Source organism: Protomyctophum bolini (genome assembly GCF_963924005.1).
Source record: "Protomyctophum bolini genome assembly, chromosome: 15".
Classification (NCBI taxonomy): domain Eukaryota; kingdom Metazoa; phylum Chordata; class Actinopteri; order Myctophiformes; family Myctophidae; genus Protomyctophum; species Protomyctophum bolini.
This window is the reverse complement of record NC_137876.1, coordinates 37,550,043-37,576,091: the sequence shown is the minus strand read 5'-3', so window position 1 is coordinate 37,576,091 and position 26,049 is coordinate 37,550,043. Positions and strand designations below refer to the sequence as shown.

The window sequence follows — 26,049 nt, the reverse complement described above, 5'->3', positions numbered from 1 at the left end:
ATGTCATGTACAGCATTTTACCTTGATTCTTCATATCCTGCATTGCATGTAGCAGACAAGATAGGCAATATACAGTGATTCTCAAAACATTAAAGTTTGAGAACGTGTGTGTATGTGTGTGTGTGTGTGTGTGTGTGTGTGTGTGTGTAGGGGAGAGAGAGAGATTCTGACTTACTTACTTCTCGTCGCTCGTCGTCCAATGTGCATGGTAACGGTCTGTAACAGAGCATCCCTCAGTGCCTCCTCTCCTCTGCTGACTTCTGTTATATCTCCGTTTGCTTCGCTGTGGGGAAACACAGCCACAGCCTCCATTTCTTCAACATGTTCATTACTTAAAAGTCGGTACGAACTTGGGGAGAAAAACAAAACAAAACCGCGGTTCCAAATGAGATAAGCATTCACCCATATATTCCGGGGTGCCTTGTTTGAACGAAGCAACAGTATGGACCTGTCATTCATGGCTGCGCAGGTAAGCTAGATATTTCATTTTTCCTCAATCAAGAAGACGAGCTTTAATATCTAAACTTCTTTTTGCCCATTAAACACGAATTATTTAGGCGTGGCACGTCAACAAGTTCCTGTTGTCGAGGCACCTGCGCGCGTTGTCTGACCAGCTGACATCAATCGTTTTTAATTACGGGTTTGTTGGTGTATGTTGTTTGAGTAAGCCTTTGTTCTCTACCGTCTACCTTTAATACAACTATAATTTTACTACCGCCTGTGCGAGCTTTTAAAACAGCGAGGACACGCGCAGTGCGATTGAGCGCTGCAGCTGCATGTTATTTTGACAACATGTGTTTATTTCGTTTTTGTCTGAAAGTAGGCTATACTCTTTAATAATTAAACAGAATGAGAAAAGCATATTATTTAAAACTTGTGACGTATTGTTTAACAGCACGTTAAAAAAAACTTTAATAACGACGCGTGAATTATAATTTTCTGATCAACACTGTTGTGCATATATAGGGCGGCCGCCGGCTACTATATTTGTTCCATATGATTCAAATGTTCTATGGATACCGGCATACCGCTATTATCAATAGGCCTATTATGACGTGTGTGTGTGTGTGTGTGTGTGTGTGTGTGTGTGTGTGTGTGTGTGTGTGTGTGTGTGTGTGTGTGTGAGCAGTTAAAGTTTTAGATTTGGGGTAGGCCCATTATTAAAAACAACATGCTGTGACTTTGGGAGGAGCATTTTGCATTTGGGAGCAAGTTTGCTTTTATAGTTGGTGGCTTTTGGAAATTTGGGCAACATGTGCACGCACCCTTCAGTTTCTGGCCTGTTTGTTATGTAGTGCCAATGCCATCCAGCTCCTCCTCTGCCATCTGTGTACATTTTCCAAGCTCCAAGGTATCATTTAGAAGCCAAAATGATCCAGTTTGACCCGTTTCTCAATGGCGTAGTCTGCATGTGAGGCAAGTTAGGCAATATCAACTATAACGGAAGAGTGGTTTAAGATGTGTATATTGATTACTTTCTGTGGTTATTTAATGTAAAATGTTAAAAAGAGGTCAATCATTAAAAGAGTTACTTAAATTACTCCTTACTCAGCTTACCATTGTAGATGTATTGTAGAGAGTGTTCAAAGCAGACATTCACTTGCTGAAGAGAAACAGTGTTTCACTCAGGCTTGAAGAGTTGCTGTATGTGACATTTATTAAATTCCCCTTTGTTAAATTTCCCAGGTTGGGCAGGCATTCAACCCTGCTCCAATTTGGATTCTCGAGACTCCCAGATTCATGTAGCCACTTTTCCACATTGACAAAATTACAATTGTCTCTCATTGTACTAAAATTCCTTTTCACATTTACAGTATAAAATATTCACATGGCTGCCTTCACCTCATGAATTTCATTCTTTCACAAAAGTGGAGCCTAATTTAAAAGAAGTTAGATTAATGTAAGAGCTTGTGAGTCGTGAGTCACCATTTTTTGAATGAAGTCAGGCAAAAGTCCCTGGAGTCTTGAAGATTGACTTTACAGTGGGTGTTTCAATGTCCATCCATCTCAGTTATGCTCTACTGCCTGCAAAGTGAAAACCACTGGACCTTTGCCGTCACTTTCTCTAAAATATGACAGATAACAACATAACTTCTCTATTCTGAACGAAGAATAAAAGTTTTTGATGAGGCCAACTTTTACATTAATACTAGTGATTTGTTTTTCTGTACTGTTGAATGAACAATTAGAGACAGGGAACACAACAACTCCTTCGAGTTAAGGGAACAGATAATATGCAAGAAATAGGTAAATCAATGCCTGAATTCAATGACAGAATTAGGCATCTTGAAGGGAACAATTTCGTTTTCCTGTTTCTTCACCCTGCAAGACAAAACATTCTGGGAACGCCATTTTACAGAATGCCCAAATAGTCGCCATTTATGCTGTTAACTTAAATGGCCCATATAGTTCTTTCACTGTCTGCATCCATTCCTTTCCTGTTGTTGACAGTTTTGTCTAATAGAAAGGCAAAGTAGCTAAATAGATGTAACAATGTGAGCTTTTGTGTGTCCCGAATGATTTGCATATGGCAGCGATGCCTCGCTGGTTACAAATGAAAAGTGCATACTTCATTAGTTCTAAAGTGGCGTCCTCAAGCATTACAAATTACGAAACATGGATTAATAGGTGGGAATCACAATACAGCTGCCGAATATGAAGTTGAGAGCAATGAGGCACTCTGTTCAGTCTGTTGTCTCCGAAGTGACAACATTGAAATGTTATATTAGAGTTTTCAGGGACATTTTATGAGTCCCACTTCAACAACGTTAGGAGTCATTATTTTGTCATTTTCTTTTTTACAAATTGCAGCATTTACGTAACTCCCATTTCATCCTTATGGTTATAATATGGTTATATTCATGTAGAAAATGTATCTGAAAGAAATAAACACAATTCTAAATATGAAAACTTTAATATTTGCAAAGATTTATGCAAACAGTGCAAAGTATGCAAACAGAACAGTATAGGCCTATAAAGTAAATTGAATAGCACCAAAATAAACAAATAAAATAGGAAGTAGGATCATAGGCTGGGTGGATTAACAGAACTGGACTGCATAAAGTCTCTGAGCTTTTCATTGACAATATTAAGGTGGGGAACAAAATGACTCACCCATGGCGTCTCTTGGAACCACCGCTGCTGCTGAGTGGATTAAACCTCCTGGTATAGTTTGTTATGCTGGTTAGGGGGAGAGGCCATGAGGTGAGCCACCACCTTGTCAAAATCGGCCACCCTCCTCTGGAAAAGTTTTAGCTCTGCTGGGTTCATTGTGGCCAGATCATTCTGTCACGGTGGCAGAAAGTTGAACCCAAATGCAGAGCAAAATTAAGATATTTATACACAATTGGAGATTGTGGAAGGTTGCATGGAAAACAAACATGGAGGATATGGAGAGCAGTCCAGGCAGGCAGACGAGCAGGCAGTAGAACAGGTGAGCTGGGTTCATGAAAGGTTGTGCAATGATCTGGCGATGAGTAGAGTGAAGACCAGGGTTTAAATACTGTCAGGGCTGAAGAGTTGATGGCCGGCAGGTGTGTCAATTGAGTGCGATGAGGTGACCACAGACAGTGTGCCAAGGCTGGAAGCTTGGAGGAAAGCCGACGCCCACACACAGCCACAGTACGGCAACACAGAGCCACATACTGTGACATTTTAAAGTAGGATGAGATCTGATGCGGCTTTGCAAAATGATCGTGTCAATGGATTATTCATTTTTTTACCGCTATTTTTATTTTATTTTTTATTATTATTCTTGTTACAGTACAGTGCTGACTGAGTACAGTAATGTGTCCCAGGGACCCCCGGCACGGGACACGGATTTGGCCATTATCAATAATCTGCGCTTGGGATGCAAAACAGGTTTTTAACACCCATAATCCCAAGAATATGCACATGCATACCTGTACTGTACATATTACCACTCTCTGACCACACGTTTGACCAGTAGCCTATAACAATTCAAACATGTTCCCAATTCCCATACAGTACAGTTTTTATTTAAGCCAAGGTATACAGTACAGTAAATCATTGGTTCTCAACCTATGGGTCGGGACACCCAGGGTGCTCTCCACATGATTTCTTTTGGGGGGGAGGGGTCCCCAGATTACTGATGTGCAGTGACAATTGTGTTAGTTCATTATTTTGGTGGGGGGGGTCACAGCCTGAAAAGGTTGAGAACCACTGCAGTAAGTCATAAGTGATATTGATCTAGCTCTATCTTATTATGTCTTGGGTCGGAAGCCTAGGCAGACAGAGTTAACATTTTGACTGGGGGTCCCCCAGGGCTCTATTGTCCGCTCTTTTTTTCTCTGTTCACCAAATCTCTGCCAAAAATAGTAAATCTTATAGAATCGCACAGTGCTTTGCAATGCATTGCAATCGGCTATTTTCGCTAAATGTTCACCCCATAATAGTGTAGGGTTCATGTGGTGAGACAGGGATCCAGGCTTGTCCAGTCCTGGTTCTGTTTGCCAGTTTCAGCCATGCTTCAATTGACAGATCTGTCACATAGAGCAGCATCCCCCTAAAGGCCCTGTCTATCCAGGACTGCAACTGGCCTATTCATCATCTTTGCTGAGTGGGGGACACTGTCACAGTCTCTCTCTCACACACACGCACGCACAAGCATAGTCAGCACTCAATCACACAATATTCAAAGGCATGGTGTTTTTTATTGTGGTTTGCTTATGATTTATTGTTCTGGTTTTGGAGACACTCTACCTCACTGGAGCATCCATCGCTTTCTTCTCTTCTTAAGAGTTTCCCCTGCCTCGTTAAAGAGAACAGACAATGGAAGGATTGAAGACGGGATTGAGGAAGTGGTTGACTCTTATAAAGGTGTTATAGTACCAGTGCATTTCCCACCATATCCTTCTGAGATGTGTCCAATGGTGTTTGCTATCTGAATGATTGTATTTCAGTGCACACATCTCACATCCAGCTCCCCATAATTTGCCTAGTTACAGTACATCTTATTCAAACTCTCAGACAATATCGAAGGAATAGTTCCAATTTGATTAGATTTCCACCCATACTGTATCCAGCAGGTGACTAAGGAAAGAGTATGACAGATAAGCAATGTTAGACCTGGGAAAGACGTACAGTATGTAATGAACAAAAGGCAATGGTTGGAGATGCATTAACTGTAAGAGAGTAAGAATGAAAGTTCAACAGTTCACAGACCCGGTTATTTTCCTATTAAACATGCTTTAAAATGGCAGGAACCACTAGCCCAGTTATCTGGCCAATTCTCATTCTGTTCCATACTGGCTAAATGGCATTACATAATCATGTTATCTCGATGCACATTCTTCATGCTGAGATTGACTTGTCTTTTTTTTGCTGGTCTTTTTTAAAGGGTGTAATAATGGCACTCCAGTCTTTTCATCTATACGTGTCATGGAGTTCATGTCTCTGGTGTTTTGAGTGCTTTCTGGGGAGTTTCTTTCATATGTCATACAGTATACTAAGTATCTTTTTGATAGTTTTGAGTGTGCAATAAGCAACAATCTGGTGTGTCGATCAATTCAATGTGATCCAGTTGTCTTTCACTGCTGTCTATGAAGTGCCTATTGCATTTGTACTTGAAATCTGAACATTTATGTTCAGATTTATTTATGTCCATTAACGTTGTAAATGAGAAAAGTGCGTAAAACAGGTTGAAGTTCCGTCATGACAGACAAGCACCATGAGAAACATGGCTAAATCGTCTCGTATACTTAATTATAAGCCAACTTTCCGAGGGCAAGTGAACGATTGCGTTCCAGATTTCATTCTTTGTTTATTGATTTTTCTTTTCAACATAGTATTTATTCACTATGCAATTATTCACATATATCCCCCCCCCATCCCCCATACCCACATGGCAGCACAAACACTAAACAAAATCTTCAAAGAAACATCAGGATATGTCCATAAACACATAAATAACCTGATTTAAAAATCCATAACAAGTTATTTGCAAGCTCTCACATAGCCTCTCAGGGACTACATGTGCCTTAATGGCAGTGCATTATCTGTCTTTAAGATAGCATTGGAGATAGAAATGCCTTAGAACGAAAGTGATCTTTCAGAAAAGTTGCATTTAATATTGGCGTAATTGGCTACTTTACGTTCTAAGGGGTTGTACTGTATGGTCCGGGAATAGCCAGATCACAGCTTAGCAGAGCTGCAAGAATCCTGCTTTCAGGCTACTTCCAATCCGTTATTGGCTGATGCGCTTTCATTGTTTTGGCAATTATGAGTATCTTAGTGTTTACCAGCTGCCTGTCAATGACTGTAGGTCTATAATGGCAATCACAGGAGTTGGTCAGAATAATGAGATGGCAGCCTGTTTAGCTACGGTATTTCCTTTCAAAGTGGGGAATCATTATCTCATGTATGCTAGCAATCGAGTAAGCATACTGTAGGTAATGGTGTGTCTGTATTTCACACAGATCACTCTTGCTGCAGGGGTCAAGATTATGAAGAGCCTTGCATGCAAGTTCTAGTCGAAGAGGACTAACCCATACGACTGATGCCTTCGTTCGTTACAACATATTTGCTTCACGGTCAACAACATCTCCCAGTTATTTTCACATGCGAGTGATTGCATATTGAATCAAAGTCCCAGAGAGAGGGAAGACAGATTTAATGGGCTGTGACAGGGAAGAATGAAGTAATATTATCAGTCCTCCTGATAGGCTCCCAAACCACCTCACCACATGATACATCTCATATTACCGTACCTCTGATATTCAGCATGTATAAATAATGCATTGATCCATGCTGAGAAACTTTTGGTAGCATCTCCTTTTAATTTGTATTACTTGAGGTATTATTCTTGGCATAACTGCGATTCTGATGAATATTAGACATATTGCATATTATTGCACTTCCAACATTGCCTTTAGCCATCTTGGAGATGACTTATGCAAAGCACATAATGGTGGTGAATGTTAGCCAAATGCTTAATAGCTGCAAGTTAGAGGATGGTACAGATACAGACAGTAAGAAATTAGAAAATCAAGAAACAGTGAGGAAATTATGTAATTGCTATGTCAAATATGATGACAGCTCATCTGATCATTGCTGTAAGTGGTAACCTATTGCAAACATTACAATGTGCCATTTCAGAAATTGCCAGTATATAATTAAAGGACAACATAAGTGAACGCGGATGTATAAGTTTAGCTTTCAGTTTTAGCTCCTGGAGCCTGCTACAACCCCTGCAAACCCCTGCAGACCATGCTGTCAGTGGGCCAAGGAAGCAACTCAAATGAGTTCATGTTATAAATATGTAACTTTTAAAAATGTTATAGTTGCAGTCACATGCAGGAATTTGAATCAGTCACAGACTGGCTACATGATATTATTAGACCCTGTCTTGTTTTCATATTCAAACGGCTTTTTCTGCCTTTATTGATAGGATGAAAGTAGTCTGACAGGAAATGGGGATAGAGATGGGGGAAAGACATGCGGCAAAGGCCGTCGGGATTGGGAGTCGAACCCGCGGCACGCCGTCAGGCTGGCTCAGCAGTCAGCAGCCTACCGTAGGTGACCAGACGGTTGAGCTAACCGCCCGGGCCCATACTGTGGTCTTTCACTTTATTTCTGTCTCTCACCATTCCCTTCCATTGCAAAGGGGCTGAACATCAAATCATTTATTTGTTATCTCTATTCTCTGTGCAAGATTTGTTAGAAGTCAGGCATGAAGACCCTGCCTTCAATCATCTATGAGTAGCAGCAATCTACACTATTTTTGCAATCTGGTCACAACTCAAGAGCAATTTTCTGAAACTAATGTCTTTATCCTGGATTATGTAATAAGCTCCTTTGGTACAGTATGGCAGTCTGATTGTATGGCAGTCTGATTGTTCACTTGTGGAGACTCAGTCTGCTAATACAGGTTCCCGATTGACAGGTTCCAATTTTTCCTGCCAGTGCTCTACAAAACGTAAATGACTTCCATCTCCTCTGTTTGACTCTGATCACATTTTCACATATGCATTTTATATACCAAAGAAATCTTAAATATTCTGTTGGTGTTGATACATATACAAATGCGTTTCCATGCTTTGTTGGTTAGTACAAGTTTATATTTGTTTACCTATTCTGATGATGAGATGGGTGCGTATAATTCATTTTATGTCAAAGATTTACAGGAATTTGTGACTAATTCACGTCTATACTCACGTCTATAAAGCTTGGAGCCTGTGTGTCTATATGATAATGTTGCATTGAACTCCCTCCATCAATGTCTGGTCCCTGAGCACAATGTGCACCATGTTGGCAATGCACATTTATCTCGCTCTCTGGCTAGTTTCCATTAAAATTCATCTACATTTTTTCACCTGATTTCTCTCTATCCCTTTCCCCATTCTCTCTCTCTCTCTCTCTCTCTCTCTCTCTCTCTCTTCCACCCTTAAGCTATTTATAGAGAAGTGAAGCGGTGAAACAATACGTTAGCTTATGAGTTTTCTTTCTTTTCTTTTTTAACATTGAAATACAATATTGAATTGCAGGTCTGCAGGAAGAGTGCTGAGCTTCTACAACCTGTAGTGTGACAATGCAACACGATCACAACACTGTGGCATGCAATATGCATGCTACATATTCGCTGTACTGTCTGATGGCTGTCTTGCATTCACAGGGTGTTTTTTTCTGTAAGATACACTAAGCTTGTACACGTAGTGAAATAACGGTCATGTAATTAGTACTAATTACGATATAAACAACCGTTTTACGGTCCTCTGTAAATTAATTTCACCCGTGTTTTAAGGTATCTTACCGATATACAGTAGGCTACTCACGCGTGTGTGGCTGTGTACGTGTCCTGTCTGCCTCCTTCTGTGTGATATATCCATCTTAGATTGTGAGAAACGGTGCGTACGTCCACTGACTGAGTCATGGACAGAATAGCCATGTACAACTACAAATAAAAAACAAACAAAAAGCATAGTCTTCAATATAATTGAAAACTATACAAGAGAGTGCAGATTGTATTGTGTATCTGTATTTATATCTGTGAGAATTGTATAATTTGCCTTTTATGTATGCATACTACAGTATACACATGCCACTCCCCCCAAGACACTAGCAAACAAACACTACACACACGTGCACGCACGCACACACACTTCACACTTGTGGATACATACCATGTCAAAAATCATCAATGGTTAGCCTATACTGTACCTATACGCTCCCTGTTTCTCAGCCATGCTACTGCAAGAACTGTAAATGGGTCAACATGCAGTAGAACACCCATGATAAATTCATGGCACCCCATAGGAAGAATGCATAACCATTCATAAATGTTGATGTCAACCTACAGCATTATAGTTGGACCACTATATGCAATGACATAATAATTTAATTTAACAGCGATTGTGTTGTTACACTGGTGGCAAGTTAATGCACGGTGTGGAGCCATTTAGAGTGAACACATCACGCCTCCAACCAGAACCTGTATCCTCATCACCCAGCAGGTGGTGAGGAACATTTTCACCATCAGCAACTTCCTGTTATCATCGTCCCCACCACATTTATTTGCTCACATTATGTTCACTATGTTGCATCAATAAATCTGTATGACAGATAAGATAAAGTACAGCACAGAGTGGCTTCATTAAAGGACATAAATTGCAACACATACTGTAAGAGAGAGAGGGAAACGATGTCAGAAGAGGTTATCTTGAGCTGTTGTTATTACAAGCAGATCTGACATTGAACAAAGTCCAGTCTTTCATTTTGATGATGTTTCCAGAATTAATTTCAAAACGCATTCAGAAGCGAAAGTCATTCAGCACTCGCTCTTTGAAGCGTTGTGTAGAGGTGGGTACAATAATTGGATGTCAGGGCAATTATACTACATAAGCAAAGAACAATGGAAGAGATTTTTAAGTTTTGACGAACAGACATCTCTAGTCAGTTGAAAAGTGACATAATTTTTTAGGTTTGCTTGGTTAAGTCTAGCTATTTTCAAAGGATTATTGTTTGCCTCCATTCTCTAGCTCAACTGAAAACATCATCTCTATATAGTAATTTGCTCTAATAACGTTTGCACACTTAACAGTACGTACTATGCATGTGCAAGTGAGCAACTTGCACACATGCAAGTTGCTGATAATGCTTGACACTGCCTACAAAGTAATCTTCTGTTAACTTTGTCCACACTCTTCATCTGTCTACTTTGTAACGATTGCGTTGCGAGAGTGCATGTGTTCTAGCTCTAGCTAACACCAGCTCAGGGCTCCTGAATCGCTGTCCTCCAGTCCACACTCTCCTATCTAGGATCAGGGTCTTGAGCTCTACAGTGTTGTTAGCTAAACTGTCATGCTGCAGTGCATCTACGTACAGTAGTTGGTGCACTTCTTGCCTTTCCTGGCTTTGCCCTGGTTTGGCTCCCACAGTGTCAGTCTGCTTCCCACTTGTTCCGGCACTTCTGCCTGACGCACTGCGCAGCCAGCCTCATCCTTCTCTCTCTGACTTTGTCTGTGACCCATGGTAGGTCCCTGTAGAGCACCACATTTCTGATGTGGTCCGTCCATGTGACACTTATGCCATTCATAGCATTCTTATGTAGACTCCATCCAGGACCCTTTCCTTAATCCTGTTGTGCTGATGGAACCAGACAGCTTGTGGCCTTGTGGTTAGAGTGCCCGCCCTGAAACGGGGAGGTCGGGGGTTCGATCCCGGCTGGGTCATACCAAAGACTGTAAAAATGGGACCCAATGCCTCCCTGCTTGGCAATCAGCATCAATGGGTTGGATTGGGGGTCAAATCAACTAATGATTCCCTTCCCCTAGGGTAGGTAGTGGGTACCCTCACAAAAAACATGCAATAATCCTGGTCTTTAACTGCCTCCCCCTGGCCAGCCTGATGGAGGGGAAAGGAGCTGGTTGGAATAACATGTTCCTTCCACGCACTACGTCCAACCAGGGAAACTCCCCCGTCAGGTGAAAAGAAGCAGCTTGGACTCCTCAACTCATGCATAGAAGGAAGCATGAGGTCAGTCCGCTGCTCCCCATGTTGGTGGAGGGTGTGTAGACTGCCCAGGATTACATTAGATAATTGACACAGGGGTGAAAAATGGGTTAGAAAATCATAAGAAAAAAATTAATAAAATAGCAGACCTAAAAGCTTGTAGATCAGCTGTTCAACAATTGTTTGGCAATGTTTGACCAATTTCTATAGTGTAATGTAATGGCCTTTGTATTAATAAGGTCCTTAAATTGACACTTAACTGTCATCTGGGCATCCTCTCAAAATCCCGACCCATCTGATTTATGTCATGACATGCCAGTAGCACTACAACACACTGCTTGTACATCGGCTATTTTCAGTACACTACAGTGTAGTGATATACTGTATATTTGGCTGTGAATCGTGTAGCGACGACAGCTACACGATGCACAGCCAAATATACAGTATATCATGCAATACGTGTGTGTTTGTGAAAGTAACCATTTTTGAGTGGATGATGGTACTGGTAATGATGATTCCCACGCAGAATTCCAGTCTTTAAAAAAATAGATAAAATTGAACATTTAATTTCCTAATTGTGTGAACAAACATGGCGATGGTCTTAATTTTTCCTGATCATAGACGGACTCAATGATTATGTAGAAATGTCAGCAGTGTGAATACAGTGTACACACACATGAACAGGACAGAACGCCACCATGAATCACACGACTAGAGTGGCCCTGAGGAGAAGTAATTCATCATCCTCATCCCTTTGATAGTTGCAGACATTTTTTTTAATCTATCGGACATATTATTGCCCTCTGCTTTGCAGCTTACAAATGATCAAAGTGGTTTGGTGTTTTTCTGCTTGCTCTGAGTCTGTGCTTAGCATTGGTTTGAGAAATAGCGCTGAGTTCTTACTTGGAGTGGAGATTCAATTAAGGGCTTCCACCTCCGCCCCTGAAATGCCTCTGTGCTGCAGAGTGAAGTAGCGGGCGTGGATGTAGGGTATGGAGCTGTACGGGTGGGTGGCTGACACCAGCAATAGATAAATGAAGTGAGCCTTGGGTGATTTTCTTCTTATCCATCCACTCCTCTTATTGCACATGACTTGGGGAAAGCTTTCCAAATGACACACTGTCGCTTACAGTGTTTTATGTATCCCTCTACACATTTTCACATTTTCAAGCATCTAAGCGTCAATTCCGGTCACAGTAAACATAGCAGAATTAGCGCAGATATCAGTATTGGTATAGGAGACTGTTGCTAGGTGCTCATAAATGCATGCGGTTTGGGTACAACAATCTGATGTCATGCCCTCCAGTATCTCATCATCATCCTTCGACTGTCGTCCAGATCCTAGATGCCACGTCTTTCCATCGGGTCCTGTCAGCCATTGCTGCTCCCAGTTCTTGGAATGTCAGTCCTGTGTGCCTGGAGATTGTGTCAGGATATGTATGAGGCCTGGTTCCTCTGGATGATTGGGGGAGCCGCCATAGCAGGATATCTGATATTACTTGATCCAGTATCTAATCCATGTGCAATCCTTGGTTCCAGAATGAAATGCAGCATGTCTCTATCAGTCACTCTCTGGTTTGTCAAGAAAACCCATTGTTTGTTGCTAAGCACTTTCCTGTGATAGTGTGAGAGTAAAGATCTGATTGAGTGCCAATCACTTTTACAATCACAGACGCATTCTAATCACAGATACTCTACACACACGAATAATGATTATGATGAGGCTGAGAAATATTTTTCGTCCACAGATTAATGATAGACCTGTTACTACTGTTAGCAATCATCTACTGCTTGTGGGAGCTCTATTAGAATGTGATTTGATTGTTGTCTTTTTCTTCTGGTAATTAACAGCAGGCATTACAGGAAAACAAAAGTCTGAATTGTACCCCTTTATCATTGTTTGTCAATACCAAAGAGTATGAACAAGTCATGATTTTATCTCTGCATTCTCAGTAAATCTGGTCCTCACAGAAGAGATTTTTTCAATTATTAACCTTAAAATGGAACACTGAATGAATGCTTTCAGGAATTACATGTTGTTCATGCCCACTGGACCATGCAGGATGCCTCCCGGACTTGACACGTACTGTATGCTTAACCAAGGCGAACTGTAAATAGTTATGACCTTTGCCAGCTTTACAGTAAGCATGAAAGAGATGCCATATGATTACATCGGGTACGATTTAATAAAAAATGCTCATGATGTGAAATGCATAAGTAAGGAGTCGACCAAAAATAGCAATATTGCACTGCAAGCAATATAGTCTCAAAGGAATGAGTGTGATGTGTTTATGGGTGTAAACTATACTTTAAAACACATGCTGCACATTGAATCCAGTTTATGCATAATTAAAATATCTGCTCCCATGAATAATGAATGGATCTATGTTGAGCAAGATTTTTTTCCCCTGAAACTTTAGAAAGCCATCTTATAATAATATAATTATATTCTAACTATGCTTAAAGATGACTATAATGAGTGCAAACAGGTGTTCTTTTCTCTTTCTTTTTTGTTCTCCACTAAAGTAATACCAATTTATAGTTTATAAAATGTATTAGAAATTGTAGAAAAAAATAAGCTATATTTATACCCCTATAATATAATATATACCACAATTTATAATTGGACACATAATAAGCCCCATCTCAAAGACACTGTAGATAATAGATGTTGCAGGCTTAATTGTTTTGGGAGTTTAGGAAATCGACTGCCTAATCTACAGTATGAGGGGAAATGTGTTAGCACAATTTAAAAGTTATTTCCATGGAGCAGAAGTCAGAGCAGAATTCAAAAGCTTATGATTGTTTTCTAGATGATTTAAGATGGCTTGACTGATCTGAGAGTTAGATGACACTAGTAGGCCTGCTCGATACTTGATAGCTGTCAGTTTCATGATAGTCAGTGGAGGAGTAGAGAGTGGGGTGGGAGCACGCTACAGTATGTCATCAGCCAGCATATGTCATCCCCCCCACACGCACACACACACACACACACACACACACACACACACACACACACACACCTCTTTCCATCTCTCTATGCTCTGCAGTACTGTATGTGCTCAAGAGGGCGCTACATTTTCCCGAGATTCCTTGCAAAGCATGAGTGGAAGCTTATCAAGCTTCCGCGAGTGTGAAGTAAGTCCCGGAAAAGACCCGCAATGATTGGCCAGTAGTCAGTGGCAGCGAGAGACATGGAGAAGTCGCATGAGTGACAGGCACGTGCAGAGGGGGGGCTATGGGGGCTTGAGCACCTGCCCTTTTGCAGAAAGTGCCCTTTCTCAACAAAACAAAACGTTTTTTATTTTATTTATTTTAAATTTATTTTTGATGGAAAGGGCAAAAACTAATTTCTTTTTTTTTCTCCTTTTTTATCTCCACATAAGGACATGTGTGTGTGGGGGCGGGGGTGTGGGGGACCAATACGAGCTTATGTGGGGGCCAATAATAATAATATTGGCCCTTCAATAATATTGGCCCTTCAAGACGAACATTTGAGAAGTCATGATAAATTCCACTATCATAATGAATTATCTTTTAATCTGCCATCAGTCAGTTTTAGTTTCAGACTAATGAGAACATTGCTTATTTTACTGTCATATGACATGAAATGGCACAAGGGAAGGACTCCACAAAAAGACCACCCCCAAAAATCGGCGCGCGCACATGTGCCCTTTTCTGGAGTTTGAGCCCCTGCCCCCCCAGTGCTCTCTGCACGGGCCTGATGAGTGACGTACAGTACGTCACTTGGTCAGCGACGCAGTGTGTCTTCAGCACTCTTCCTAGTTCCTGCACACTTCTGCCCCCTCTTGCACACATATGACTACAACGAACTGCAGCGGCCAATGAGGCATCTATTTTTTTAATATCTATGATCTAAACCCCCTTTGAGAGGTCAATGTGTACGGACATTGAGGGCATTTGGGGGTATTTCATCAAGTTTATGTATATTATACAGCTTGGAGATGAAGATGCCCGATGATTAGATAAACTAATCAATAATTGAGTTGCACTGCTGTCATAGTTTGTTGATATAATATATTATTATATAATAATATATATATATATGTTTTTTAATACAGCGAACCACAATGGAAACAAGTTCCCATGACTTTTTGTATTAACCTTTTAGCCTTAATGTCTGACTCTACAGTACCACGAGCTGTTTATATTTCTGACTAAATATGACTACAAGCTGTGGACAGACACACAGACAGACAACAGATGAATGCATGATCTCATAGATAAATATTATGGAAAGACCCATCTTCCATACTGTCGGTTGTGCCCTACTGCATCACAACAAACAATTTCATACAGAGAGAGGTTTTATCAGCATTACATCAGCAGCAATAAGATTGCTACCAACAACTGGCTGACAACTGTCTGTCTCGGTTGGAAACACTGTGTTTTCATATTGCACCAGGTGCAAGATAGGGCCCATAGAATTCAAAGAGCTCATGTCGAATGTGACTCAGGTCAGGTTGTTTTGCTCTTTGAGTGGGCTGCTTAAAAAAAAAATCATGAATTGATTTACATTTTTGGCTCCTGCCAATGTTGAGAAATAATCGGATATTGTCTAATATCTATAATAAACAAATGTGAAGACCAGACAAAACATGTCAAACATAATACTATTGGAAATTGCTTTCAAAGGAAGCCATATACCAGCCAATGTAAGTAAGGTACTGTATACCCTGTAAGATGGGCCTCTTCTTAAATCTCTTGAATTTTTGGAAAGATTAAATCCTAAACCTACTGTAACCCTCGGCTCCAATTCCTTAATTAGTCATCCCCTCAACATTTTACTGCTGCTAAGTGGTGTGTGCCTTTTTTTCTACTTTGATAAAGTGTATTGTGCAGCACAGGGAGTCATGGAGTCAGGATTCAAACGGGACGGCAAGACTATCCCAGAGCTGTCTGACTTGGTCTCTTCATTTCTTGCACATTCAGTCTCTCATACACTGTGTCTCTCTCCTGCTGTTTGAGTGAATAAAGTCACATGATTGAACTGACCTGAGAGATACTCATCTGGCAAAAAAAAAAATAACCTTTGGTTGGCCACAATTTTGAAACATTCATAGCAGATGGGTATAGCCTTAGGTCAGGGGAAAGGGGTATTTTTGTCACAGCATTTTTGCACAAATATGAAATGTGTCCTTTGAATTTAATAAGGGAAGATTAGCGAAATGTGTGGCAAATCTGCAAAAAGAATTCTTGCCACTAGCTTTCTTCACAGATTTGTTCATAAAGGTGTCTACAATCCTTGGGAAACTTTGTGACAGCTGCTGAAAGATGGGGTACCATTATTAACCAATATAAGGCAACATTTTCCAAATTTCATTATACTTATTATACATGACATGTCAAACTAAGGGGTTTTCATGATTCTAAATCCATTGCACAAAAAACAATGCCTAAAAATGCCCATAGCCGTCATCACAAATGTGATGAGGTCAGCACGTTGGGACCTTCTCATTCCCAGATGGCCTTTCTACAAATTCAACTATGGGCACCCAATTTTAGGTCATCACATTATTCCTAACCTTTCCCTTAAGACAGTTTTTCTAAAGCTTTTTGTTTCTCACTACAAATGTTTAATAGACTTTGCTAGTGCATTAAATTACACTGTATATCATCCAGGCATAAGGGTATGGTCACACAAACTATCCAGCTTTTCAATGGGAATGGAGCGTTGTGTTGCCCTTGAACAGCTTTCTGTGTTTTGTGGACACCTTTGTGTTTATGCCAGGGTGCCTCCATTAGAGGAAAAAGTGTATTTGAAGCAGATAAATCTTCGAGACTGTTGCTGTGGAGTGGAAGACGGACCGGAATGGCAACATCAAGACAAAAGCCACTGCAAGTTACTTTTTACGCTGTTTATCAGCCTGCAGCCATAGTTCGGTGTGACTGTACCCTAATGGTGGAAAATACAAGTTTTAAGATATGCATTGGTGAAGGTTAAAAAAAGAAATTAAAACAAATCCCCTGTGCTGAAAAAATCCTATTGAGCCGATAGATAGACTGACTCAGGTTTGTAAGTAAGGATCACTTGTCCGGCAGAGTAGTTCAGGAGGAACGGATTGTGTGGCCCTGGTTTTTCCCTAATGGGATTGATCGAGGGTAGCTACTGGGACTTGATCACCCCGGCTGGGTCACCAGAGTGAGGGGTATGATATTGGGAGACCCGAAACCCCGATGACCTTGGGATACATCACTGAGGATACGTCCCAGGTGCATCCATGAATGTATGTATTTTGTTATAGGGTTACACTTTACTTGTTCTATTGAGTTATAAGATTTACTAGAAAATGCTGCTGGGCTGCTGAGGGAGGGAAAAAATCAATGAAAGTGTTGGCTGTAAATCTGGGCGGCAGAAACCACTGCAGGTCTTACCTGTTCTCTCTGGTTGAGCAAGCCTCTGTAAAACTGATGGAATTCTCCTGTCAGATTTACAGCAAGACTAGGTCAATATGCTATGTAAGGCAGAGGCTAAATCTATAGTTCTGATATATTGATCTCAATTGTGTTGAATGAGCACAGTAGTTACTTTGTCTTTTTGCCTGACTGGGGAGTGGTCGAATAATCCTTATACATCTGGGCGGACCCAGATAACTTTTTCTTTGCTAGTAGCCCACCAGGCAAACCAGGCATACTTAATGAACTGGTGGTGGGTGTGGCCACATAAAATCATAATTTTTACACTTTCTCACTTTCTCCTAGTATAAATAATCACAGTACCTGGTGATCATGTTTTAGGGGGGGGGGGGGGATATCGCGGCACTCCATCTTTAAGGTTTACATGGTGATATGCACCACATCACTCTCAAGTGTTGAAACAATAGTTTTTCTTTCCCTTTTTGTGGGTAGCGATGTGCTTCTGTGGGTAGCGATGTGTTTCCCCTCAAGGTTCAATCCAATTTATTGTAGACTTGTGTGTTTGTTTTGGAGCTATTTCACAGAGCACTTGCCACTTACTGGTGGCAACATTCCCATAGGAGGCAATTACAGTCCATTCTATTTCAGTTACTGTAATCACCAGCTTTAGCTGGCATGGTGCCAGAAGATACAGCTGGGACAATAAATCAAAAACATGAAAGCAGAGCAGGTGGCATCGTACAGTGGTATAAACTTTGCTTCACTATTTTCTCAGTTTCACCATATTTCGTGTACTGTATCAGTATAGCATGTACATTACTCAAGACCAAGTAGGCATGAAGAATGTCCTAAAAGTTGTTCAGGCTCTTGCTTTTAAATTGGAAGAAGAATGATCCATCCATCTTCAACTGCTTGTCTGGAGTCTAGTCGCAGGGGCAACAGTTCCAGTAGAGAGCTCCAGACTTCACTTTCTCTGCCAACAATATCCACTTAATCCTGGGGACTCCCTAGGCATTCCAAAGCCAGCATTGAGATGTGATTCCCCCCCCCCCCCCCCCCATCTGTTCCTTGGTCTGCCCGGGGGCCTCCTTCCAGTGGGATGTGCCCAGAGGACCTCTTTAGGTCCGTACTAGATGCCGAACCGCCTTAAGCGGACTCCTTTCCAAGTGAAGGAGCAGCAGCTCTACCTGAGTTTTTCCCACGTCACGTGACTGGACTTCTCACCCTATCACTAAGGGAGATGCCTGCAGCCATGCTTCTGAGAAAACTCATTTCACCCGCTTAATTGTATGATCTTCATGTATGATCTTATTATTTTGGTCATGACTCATGACACTCATCACCATAGAAGGGGAAATATTGGCCAGAATGGTCACGCACTAATAAACACTGTATTATGTGATGTGAGCACCAAGCAAGCAAGCACCTTAGTCTCTCAGAGTTAAACTTTCACTGATCAGTGAAGTTGAAGCTACATCATGGTTTCCAGGAAACTTTGATAAGTTGTAGCCTATGGCTTTATTATAACCGTAGTACTCATCCATGCATGTCTGCAGCCAGGCATTGGTCTCCTGACGGTAATGCTTGAGATGAGGCAATGAGCAATGAGGCCATCATCGCCGCTTAAGTGCTTGGAATGCCCCACCTCAGGGTTTCTGTTTCCTTCCATCCCATTAATGCTTAACCGCTCACTGGGATAACCTCATGTGCCCCGGCACATGCAGGGAGCTGTATACTTGGATGACTGGTTAGAGAGTTGTGTTCAATTATGAAATTGTAATATAGGCTACAGAAATATAAGGGAAATACATATTTAATTGACATCTAATATTAAGTAGGATTGTGCATTTCTAAAAATGTAGCCAAGAACAGTCTTTGAAGAACGAGAATGTGTCTGTAGGATGTCTTGTCATTTCTCGCCACCAAGGACCAATGAATCTGGAGCAGAAGAATGCTTTAAAGGGGGATTCACACTGAGTCCGATTGATTCGAACTGTTCCTGAATACGATTGCCTGGTCCCCGCTGGCCATGATTCACATTGGCCTTGATTCTTCCACACATACCGAGTATACTTAGTTCATTCAACTGTATTATTGCAGCGATCTGTATCCAAGTACACTTCAATGGGTCCCGATGCGGTCCGCAGCATTCACACTACCACAAGTGGTCCCGAGTGCGCATCCGGGACCATATAGTGAATCCCCCATTAAAGACGGCAGGCACCCTGGCTGGTAGTCCAGTCTGGCAGTGTGCTGCGGGTTCGACTCTCGATCCCGACAACCTTTACTGCATGTCACCCCTCACCCCTTCAAAATATATAAAATAAAGGTGAAAGCCACAAACAAACATAAAAAAAAAACATGTTCAGTTGGTTGTTCTAAAGGCCCTGACACACCAAGTTGACATTTCCAGGCTAGATGTCAGAAGAATCAGATCACAGTTTTACATGTTAAATTGATCTGCATAGATGCATAGTTTTTATTTCAAGAAAACCAAGAAAGGGAAATGGTGCATGTGCGGGACGACTTTGGATATTCAATGACGTCACAACATGGGGGGGGGGGGGGGGGGGGTCTTTTCTTTTTTTAAGATATTTTTTGCGGCTTACGCCTTTTATTGGTTTTTTGAAGGGACAGACAGTAGGCTGACAGGAAACGGGAGAGAGATGGGGGAAGACATGCAGTAAAGGCCGTGTCGGGCTCGGGAGTCGAACCCGCGGCACACTGCGACTGGATTACCAGTCGGGTGCCCAGACAGTTACGCCACCGCCTGGGCCGGGGGGGGGGGGGGTCTTAATAATCATCGATCAACGTTCTTCCTTTTCAGGGCATTAACAGGTAAGTCGGTCTAGGATTTGCCTGTCATAATTTGTATCAGGATGTATTAGGATGTTGATAATGATTCAGCCAACACTCCTCACTCAGGTAGCTAAAACATTATTAATGTGAGAGGGAATTTTACCAGGAACCGCACGCTAACCTGCCTCGGAGAGAGCTGACGGCGAGTGTGGGGAGACAAACCCTTTTATACTGTTTGGTGGTTTTGTGGTTGCGCAGGTGCTCGAATAGGTAGATAGGGAAAGTACCGCCCATTCAGTATGTGGCCCAGCCTAGCGCTTCACTATGCCTCCCATGCCTTTTCTCTCTCCGGGGAGGTGCAGGTATTCTGTTATTTAAACCAGTCACTGCTGTACCTTGAGCAGAGACACTGAGACAGATGAAGAGTGCCAGCAAGCTATGGATTCATGACATTCTTGGGTGACGAGAGTTATTTGAAAATATTCATCAGCTGATGATCAGCCCCCCCCCTCCTCCCTCTTTTCTCTGCACTTTCTCTCCAAAGACTTATTATTATTCACAACACATTCTTATAGTGATCTTCTTCTAATGAAAAATCAAGTGTGTTCTGCCTTTTCTATTATTGAATTCAGATGGATTTTTGATTGGAAGCAGTATGTGAACCCGCATAGGTCATCCTACTTGTAACTATCTAATGTGCTCTCTAAATAGCAGGGAAATGTTGCACTGGGGGACTGTGTTATACTTTAAACCAGGTCAGAGCAGGTCTAAAGTGCAATCGCTTTTTGACTCTTCCTTGTGTGTAAGAGTAAAATACCATTATGCACCGACCACACCACATTTTAAGACACCCCCAGGGACGCTAAATGGGCGCAAGAACATTTGATATTTACTGTATGAAATTACATCCGTATCAGACAAATACCTATGTTGTGCTGCCCCATAGTGACATCTTGCTCTGGGTGGAAGATAAGTGTTTTCAGGAGCAACTTTGTTCTCACACCGACTTCTCCCAAATCTGATCTCCCCTTACTTCTATTGTAAATAAGATAAGAGAGACCCAACAAGTGTGTTTGTGAAACAAGCTCCTAAAGATCTGAAATCCTTTACGCGCTCAAACTTTCATCTTTCCTGCCTTGATCTTGATCTCCCCCTGTACTACCTGTGAGTGGGGAGTGTTGGCTGAGGAATGAATATCAACATCCTAATACATCCTGATACTGGGGGGTCAAATTATGACTGTCAAAGTATGACCCCCCCAGTCAAAAAACACTTGAAATAGACACTCATGCTTTCCAAGGTGTGATTTGGGCTGGGAGGAGGAGTAGGACTAAGGCCCTATACTGTACGTCCTCTCTGGGGGGGGGGGGGTACTACCTGTGAGTGGGGAGTGTTGGCTGATGAATGAATGTCAACAATGTGTCTGTGTTTCTTTGGAGACCAGAGCGGTGAGGAAAGTAATGAGGGAGCCGTGAGAGGGGGAAAAAACCTTTGTGCAACACAACCCCTTTGTGCTTTGAATCTCACTTTGCGCTTACGTTCTATTTAACTACCACATTTGGAGTTGGACACATCCCATGTGCCACTGGTCGCCTTAATAAGTGGCCTAATGTGGCCCATAGTCTCAGGGGCCTGGGGAGGGGGGGGGTACTACCTGTGAGTGGGGAGTGTTGGCTGATGAATGAATACATCCTGATACTGGGGGGTCAAAATATGACAGGCAAATCCTAGACCGACTTACCTGTTATTGCCCTGAAAAGGAAGAATGTTGATCGATGATTATTAAGACCCCCCCCCCCCATGTTGTGAACTTGTGACGTCATTGAATATCCAAAGTCGTCCCGCACATGCACTCACGCAATCCAAAGCATTTTTAGGGCTCAGATTGAGACCATGTTAACAGCTCATTACAACTCTAATCCGAACTCGCAAGTGGGAAACCATTGTTGACATGTTGAGATGACGCTCTGGACTGAAACCCGGTGCATCACACAATCCCTTCCCCCTCAACTAGGTTCAGAGAGCATACGCTAAAGACTGTCTGCCTGTCTACTCTGGCACCAGTACCAAGAGATGGTAGCATGTAATCGCCGGTTAAAGAGGCAAAGACAGGCAGACTGGCTGCTCTGTGAGTACAAAACCATTGACGCTCACATTGTTATTGCGTCATCAATATTGGTGAAAATAATGGAGATTATTTTGAGACCGATTCGATACCGATATGGTATTTTTGTGGCCGATTTCGATACGCTACCGATTATATTGTGAGTCTCTAGCGTTTAAATATTAAGTTAATATGTCAACTTGTCAAGATATCACAGATGTGTCTTAATAGCCTAATTGAGGAGACATTGCTGGAGGAAGATGTGATTCCTTGCATGCGTAAAAGACCAATTTCCCCTGTGTCCTATATCACATTATTAATGCTGCTTGATGGTTGCACACTTTCACTTTTTTGCTGAGCTTTGGGTAACATGTGCGTGTCTGTGGGGGCCTGGGGGGTCAATTAAGTTGTGTGTACATAGCCTATATTTGAGAGAGCGAAAAAGTGAAGGAGAGAGGTGGTGAGCAAAGGAGCGCAGTGCGCGCAAGCGAGTTTCTGTGTATGATCCCTTTGCTGTACTTTTAGCAAGAGAAAGAAGATGCAGCTACGGTTTTATCATCTGAGTGTTGGCGATGGGTTCTCAACACCCCTTAGCTACCTACTCTCATACAGTGGACACACACTCAACCAACAAACAGGGATGTGCGTGCGTCACACACACACTCAGAGTGCATTTAGTTGTTTCTGCTCTGATGGCCAACCAAGGTTTGCATGACTAATTGTCCCAAGCAATAAATCACTTTCCCCTGCCACATGTGAAATATTCATTCCATGTTAATCAAGCCCTAGTTCCTGAACAAAAGCACACGAACACTAACACTAACACAAAACGGAAATATAGAGAGGGTGAGTGTAAGACCTACACATGTGAGAAACCTTGTATATGGTACTAAACATTGATGCTGCTCATTTCCTCTGCAATGAATTGCCCTTGTGTATGAAATGTGCTACACCTTTCTCTTCAGTAGGGCTTCAACATCCTAATGACTATTAAAATGAATGAAGGCATCTCAAGTATAGGCAGTTTTTTTGTGTATATAAATTGGATGGCTTTTGGCTCTTTTTATGAAAGCGAGCTATAGTGCTCTCAATCTAATAGTGGCTGAGCATTATTGCGACCACAGGTCTCATTTACTATGAAATCGTTCATTCCCCGGCAGTCACCTCATGATCCCCATACATGGGAATGCAGTCACCTCATGATCCCCATACATGGGAATGCAGTCACCTCATGATCCCCATACATGGGAATGCAGTCACCTCATGATCCCCATACATGGGAATGCCCAATATAAGCTCAGGTCTTGTGACATCACATGACATCATCAGGGATGGAGATTCCTGATGTCATAGTAAATGCGATGTGCTGTCGCAATTAAGCCCATATATGGAGATCCCTGATGTCAATATTGGCCAATATCGGCTCAAACCTCAAACCCTTTGATCTCCATATATGGATATATGTCATAACCTGTTCTGACATTCCATATGTTGATCCTTCCCCATCAATCCTTCCTTTTTGATGTCTCCATTTTGACTGATACCTGTCCATTCAAACTCTTCAGGCCCGAAAAGTAAGGCCCGGCCCTACCTGGGCCCTCATCAAATCCTGTACACTGTCCCCGCTACAGCACTACCACCCTTAGATCTCCATATATGGAGCTGACCTGTTCTGACATATGTTGATCTGACCTCATCAAACCCTGTACACTCCCAAGACATGCTCCTTATATTGGCCAGTACCAAGCGCTCGCCCTTGCAGCAGTCTGCCGTCAACGAGGCGGATGCATGCACGCGACCTCGCTTCTCGTTCTCACCCTTAGGCGTCTTACTGGAAATAAAGTGCTTTCTTGATTGGAAAAAATATCTTAAAAAGAGACACCGTTAAGTTGACAAATGACACAAACCTCCTTATATTTTGGTGGGTAAATTCTTGCTAGTGCTCCTAACCTTTTGAGTTGGGAGCACCTTTAAATGGTAAATGGTGCATTTATATAGCGCTTTTATCCAAAGCACTATTCATAGATTGTGCATTACATTCACCCATTCACACACACATTCATACACCGATGGTGGAGGAAACCATGCAAGGCACCAACATGCACATCGGGAGCAATTTGGCCCCAATTGGGGAGTGTTGAATGAATGAATGAATGAATATCAACATCCTAATACATCCTGATACTGGGGGGTCAAAATATGACCAAAAAACACATTGTTTGAAATAGACACTCATGCTTTCCAAGGTGTGATTTGGGCTGGGAGAAGGAGTAGGACTAAGGCCCTATACGTCCTCTCTGGGGGAGGGGGGGGGGGTACTACCTGTGAGTGGGGAGTGTTGGCTGATGAATGAATATCAACAATGTTTCTGTGTTTCTTTGGAGACCAGAGCGGTGAGGAAAGTAATGAGGGAGCCATGAGAGGGGGAAAAAACCTTTGTGCAACACAACCCCTTTGTGCTGTGAATCTCACTTTGCGCTTATGTTCTATTTAACTGCCACATTTGGAGTTGGACACATCCCATGTGCCACTTGTCGCCTTAATAAGTGGCCTAATGTGGCCCATAGTCTCAGGGGCCTATCTCCTGTATCTGTAGCATGAGGCAGCTTGATGTAGTACACCCCCTGGACATGACGCCGGTATGTTGCAGAGATTCAGTGCCAAGCGGAGGCATTGGGTACCATTTTTATAGTCTTTGGTGTGACTCGGCCCGGAAGTTGATCCTATTGATGCTATTACATTAATTTGTACTCTCTGCTCTACCTTCCTCCACCCTTCTCTCCATCTCTCCATCTCTCCCTCTCTCTCTCTCTCTCTCTCTCTCTCTCTCTCTCTCTCTCTCTCTCTCTCTCTCTCTCTCTCTCTCTCTCTCTCTTCTCTCCTCCACTCCTCCCAGATCCCGGTGATGACGGGAGCCTTCATGGACTCCTCCCCCAACGATGACTACAGCGGAGAACACTCACTCTTCAACTCGTCAGCCAGCGTCCATGCCGTGGCCTCCGCTGCATCAGTACAGGGACAGCAGGACGAACAGCAGGCCATGTCCAATGATGCCATTTGGCTCTGGATCGCTATCATTGCCACCATTGGAAACATTGTGGTGGTGGGCGTTGTGTATGCCTTCACCTTTTGATAAGCACATGCGCTCGCCAAGTTGTGAGTTGTACAACAACATACTATATTGTCCATATCCATTTTCTGGATGTCTGGATACCCGCCCGCTCACTGCACTGAGTGATGCCCCCCTTATTTTACTTTTGGTTAACGTGGGAGCCCTCAGCCCTGATGATAGAAAACAGTTGATGGCTACTATACCTGGGCATTCGTTATTGCCCTCAGCATCCCACATTGTGCAATGATTTAATAATTAACATCATTTTGTTTATCACATAAATGAAACCCCCTTTTTTATTTTTTTAAGCAACAGGAAACACTTTAATTGAGATGATAAATGGCCTGCATTCATCAAGCGCTTTTTAAAGTCGACAACTCAGATGCACTTTACAATGTACATTCACCCATTCACACACATCACAACGGCAGAACACTGCTTCATGTTACATGCTATGGCACAAGCAACTTTGCAAGGCACCATCCTGCTCGTCGGGAACAGCCAGGGGTTTAGTGTCTTGCTCAAGGACACTTAACGCAGCGACGAGGGGCAGAGGACTGAACCAGGAACATTCTGACTCTCAGCCGGCCACTGTACTTCCTAAGCCACTGCTCAGGATAACTGTCAACAAGGAACTGCCCCAACTAACTAAATGGTTATCCTGCAGGGGAAGGAGACATGGCTGACC

At 42.3% G+C, this 26,049-nt stretch overlaps 1 protein-coding gene across 1 annotated transcript; it reads left to right on the top strand.

Moving 5' to 3' along the window:
* Positions 1–358: 358 nt before the first annotated feature.
* Positions 359–25,716, top strand: LOC308329086 (uncharacterized protein C14orf132-like). The gene is made up of 2 exons (XM_080783288.1): positions 359–469; positions 25,146–25,716. The coding sequence occupies exons 1-2, from the start codon at positions 443–445 to the stop codon at positions 25,380–25,382; spliced, it is 264 nt and encodes an 87-aa protein (XP_080639414.1). The 5' UTR covers positions 359–442; the 3' UTR covers positions 25,383–25,716.
* The last annotated feature ends 333 nt before the right edge of the window (positions 25,717–26,049 follow it).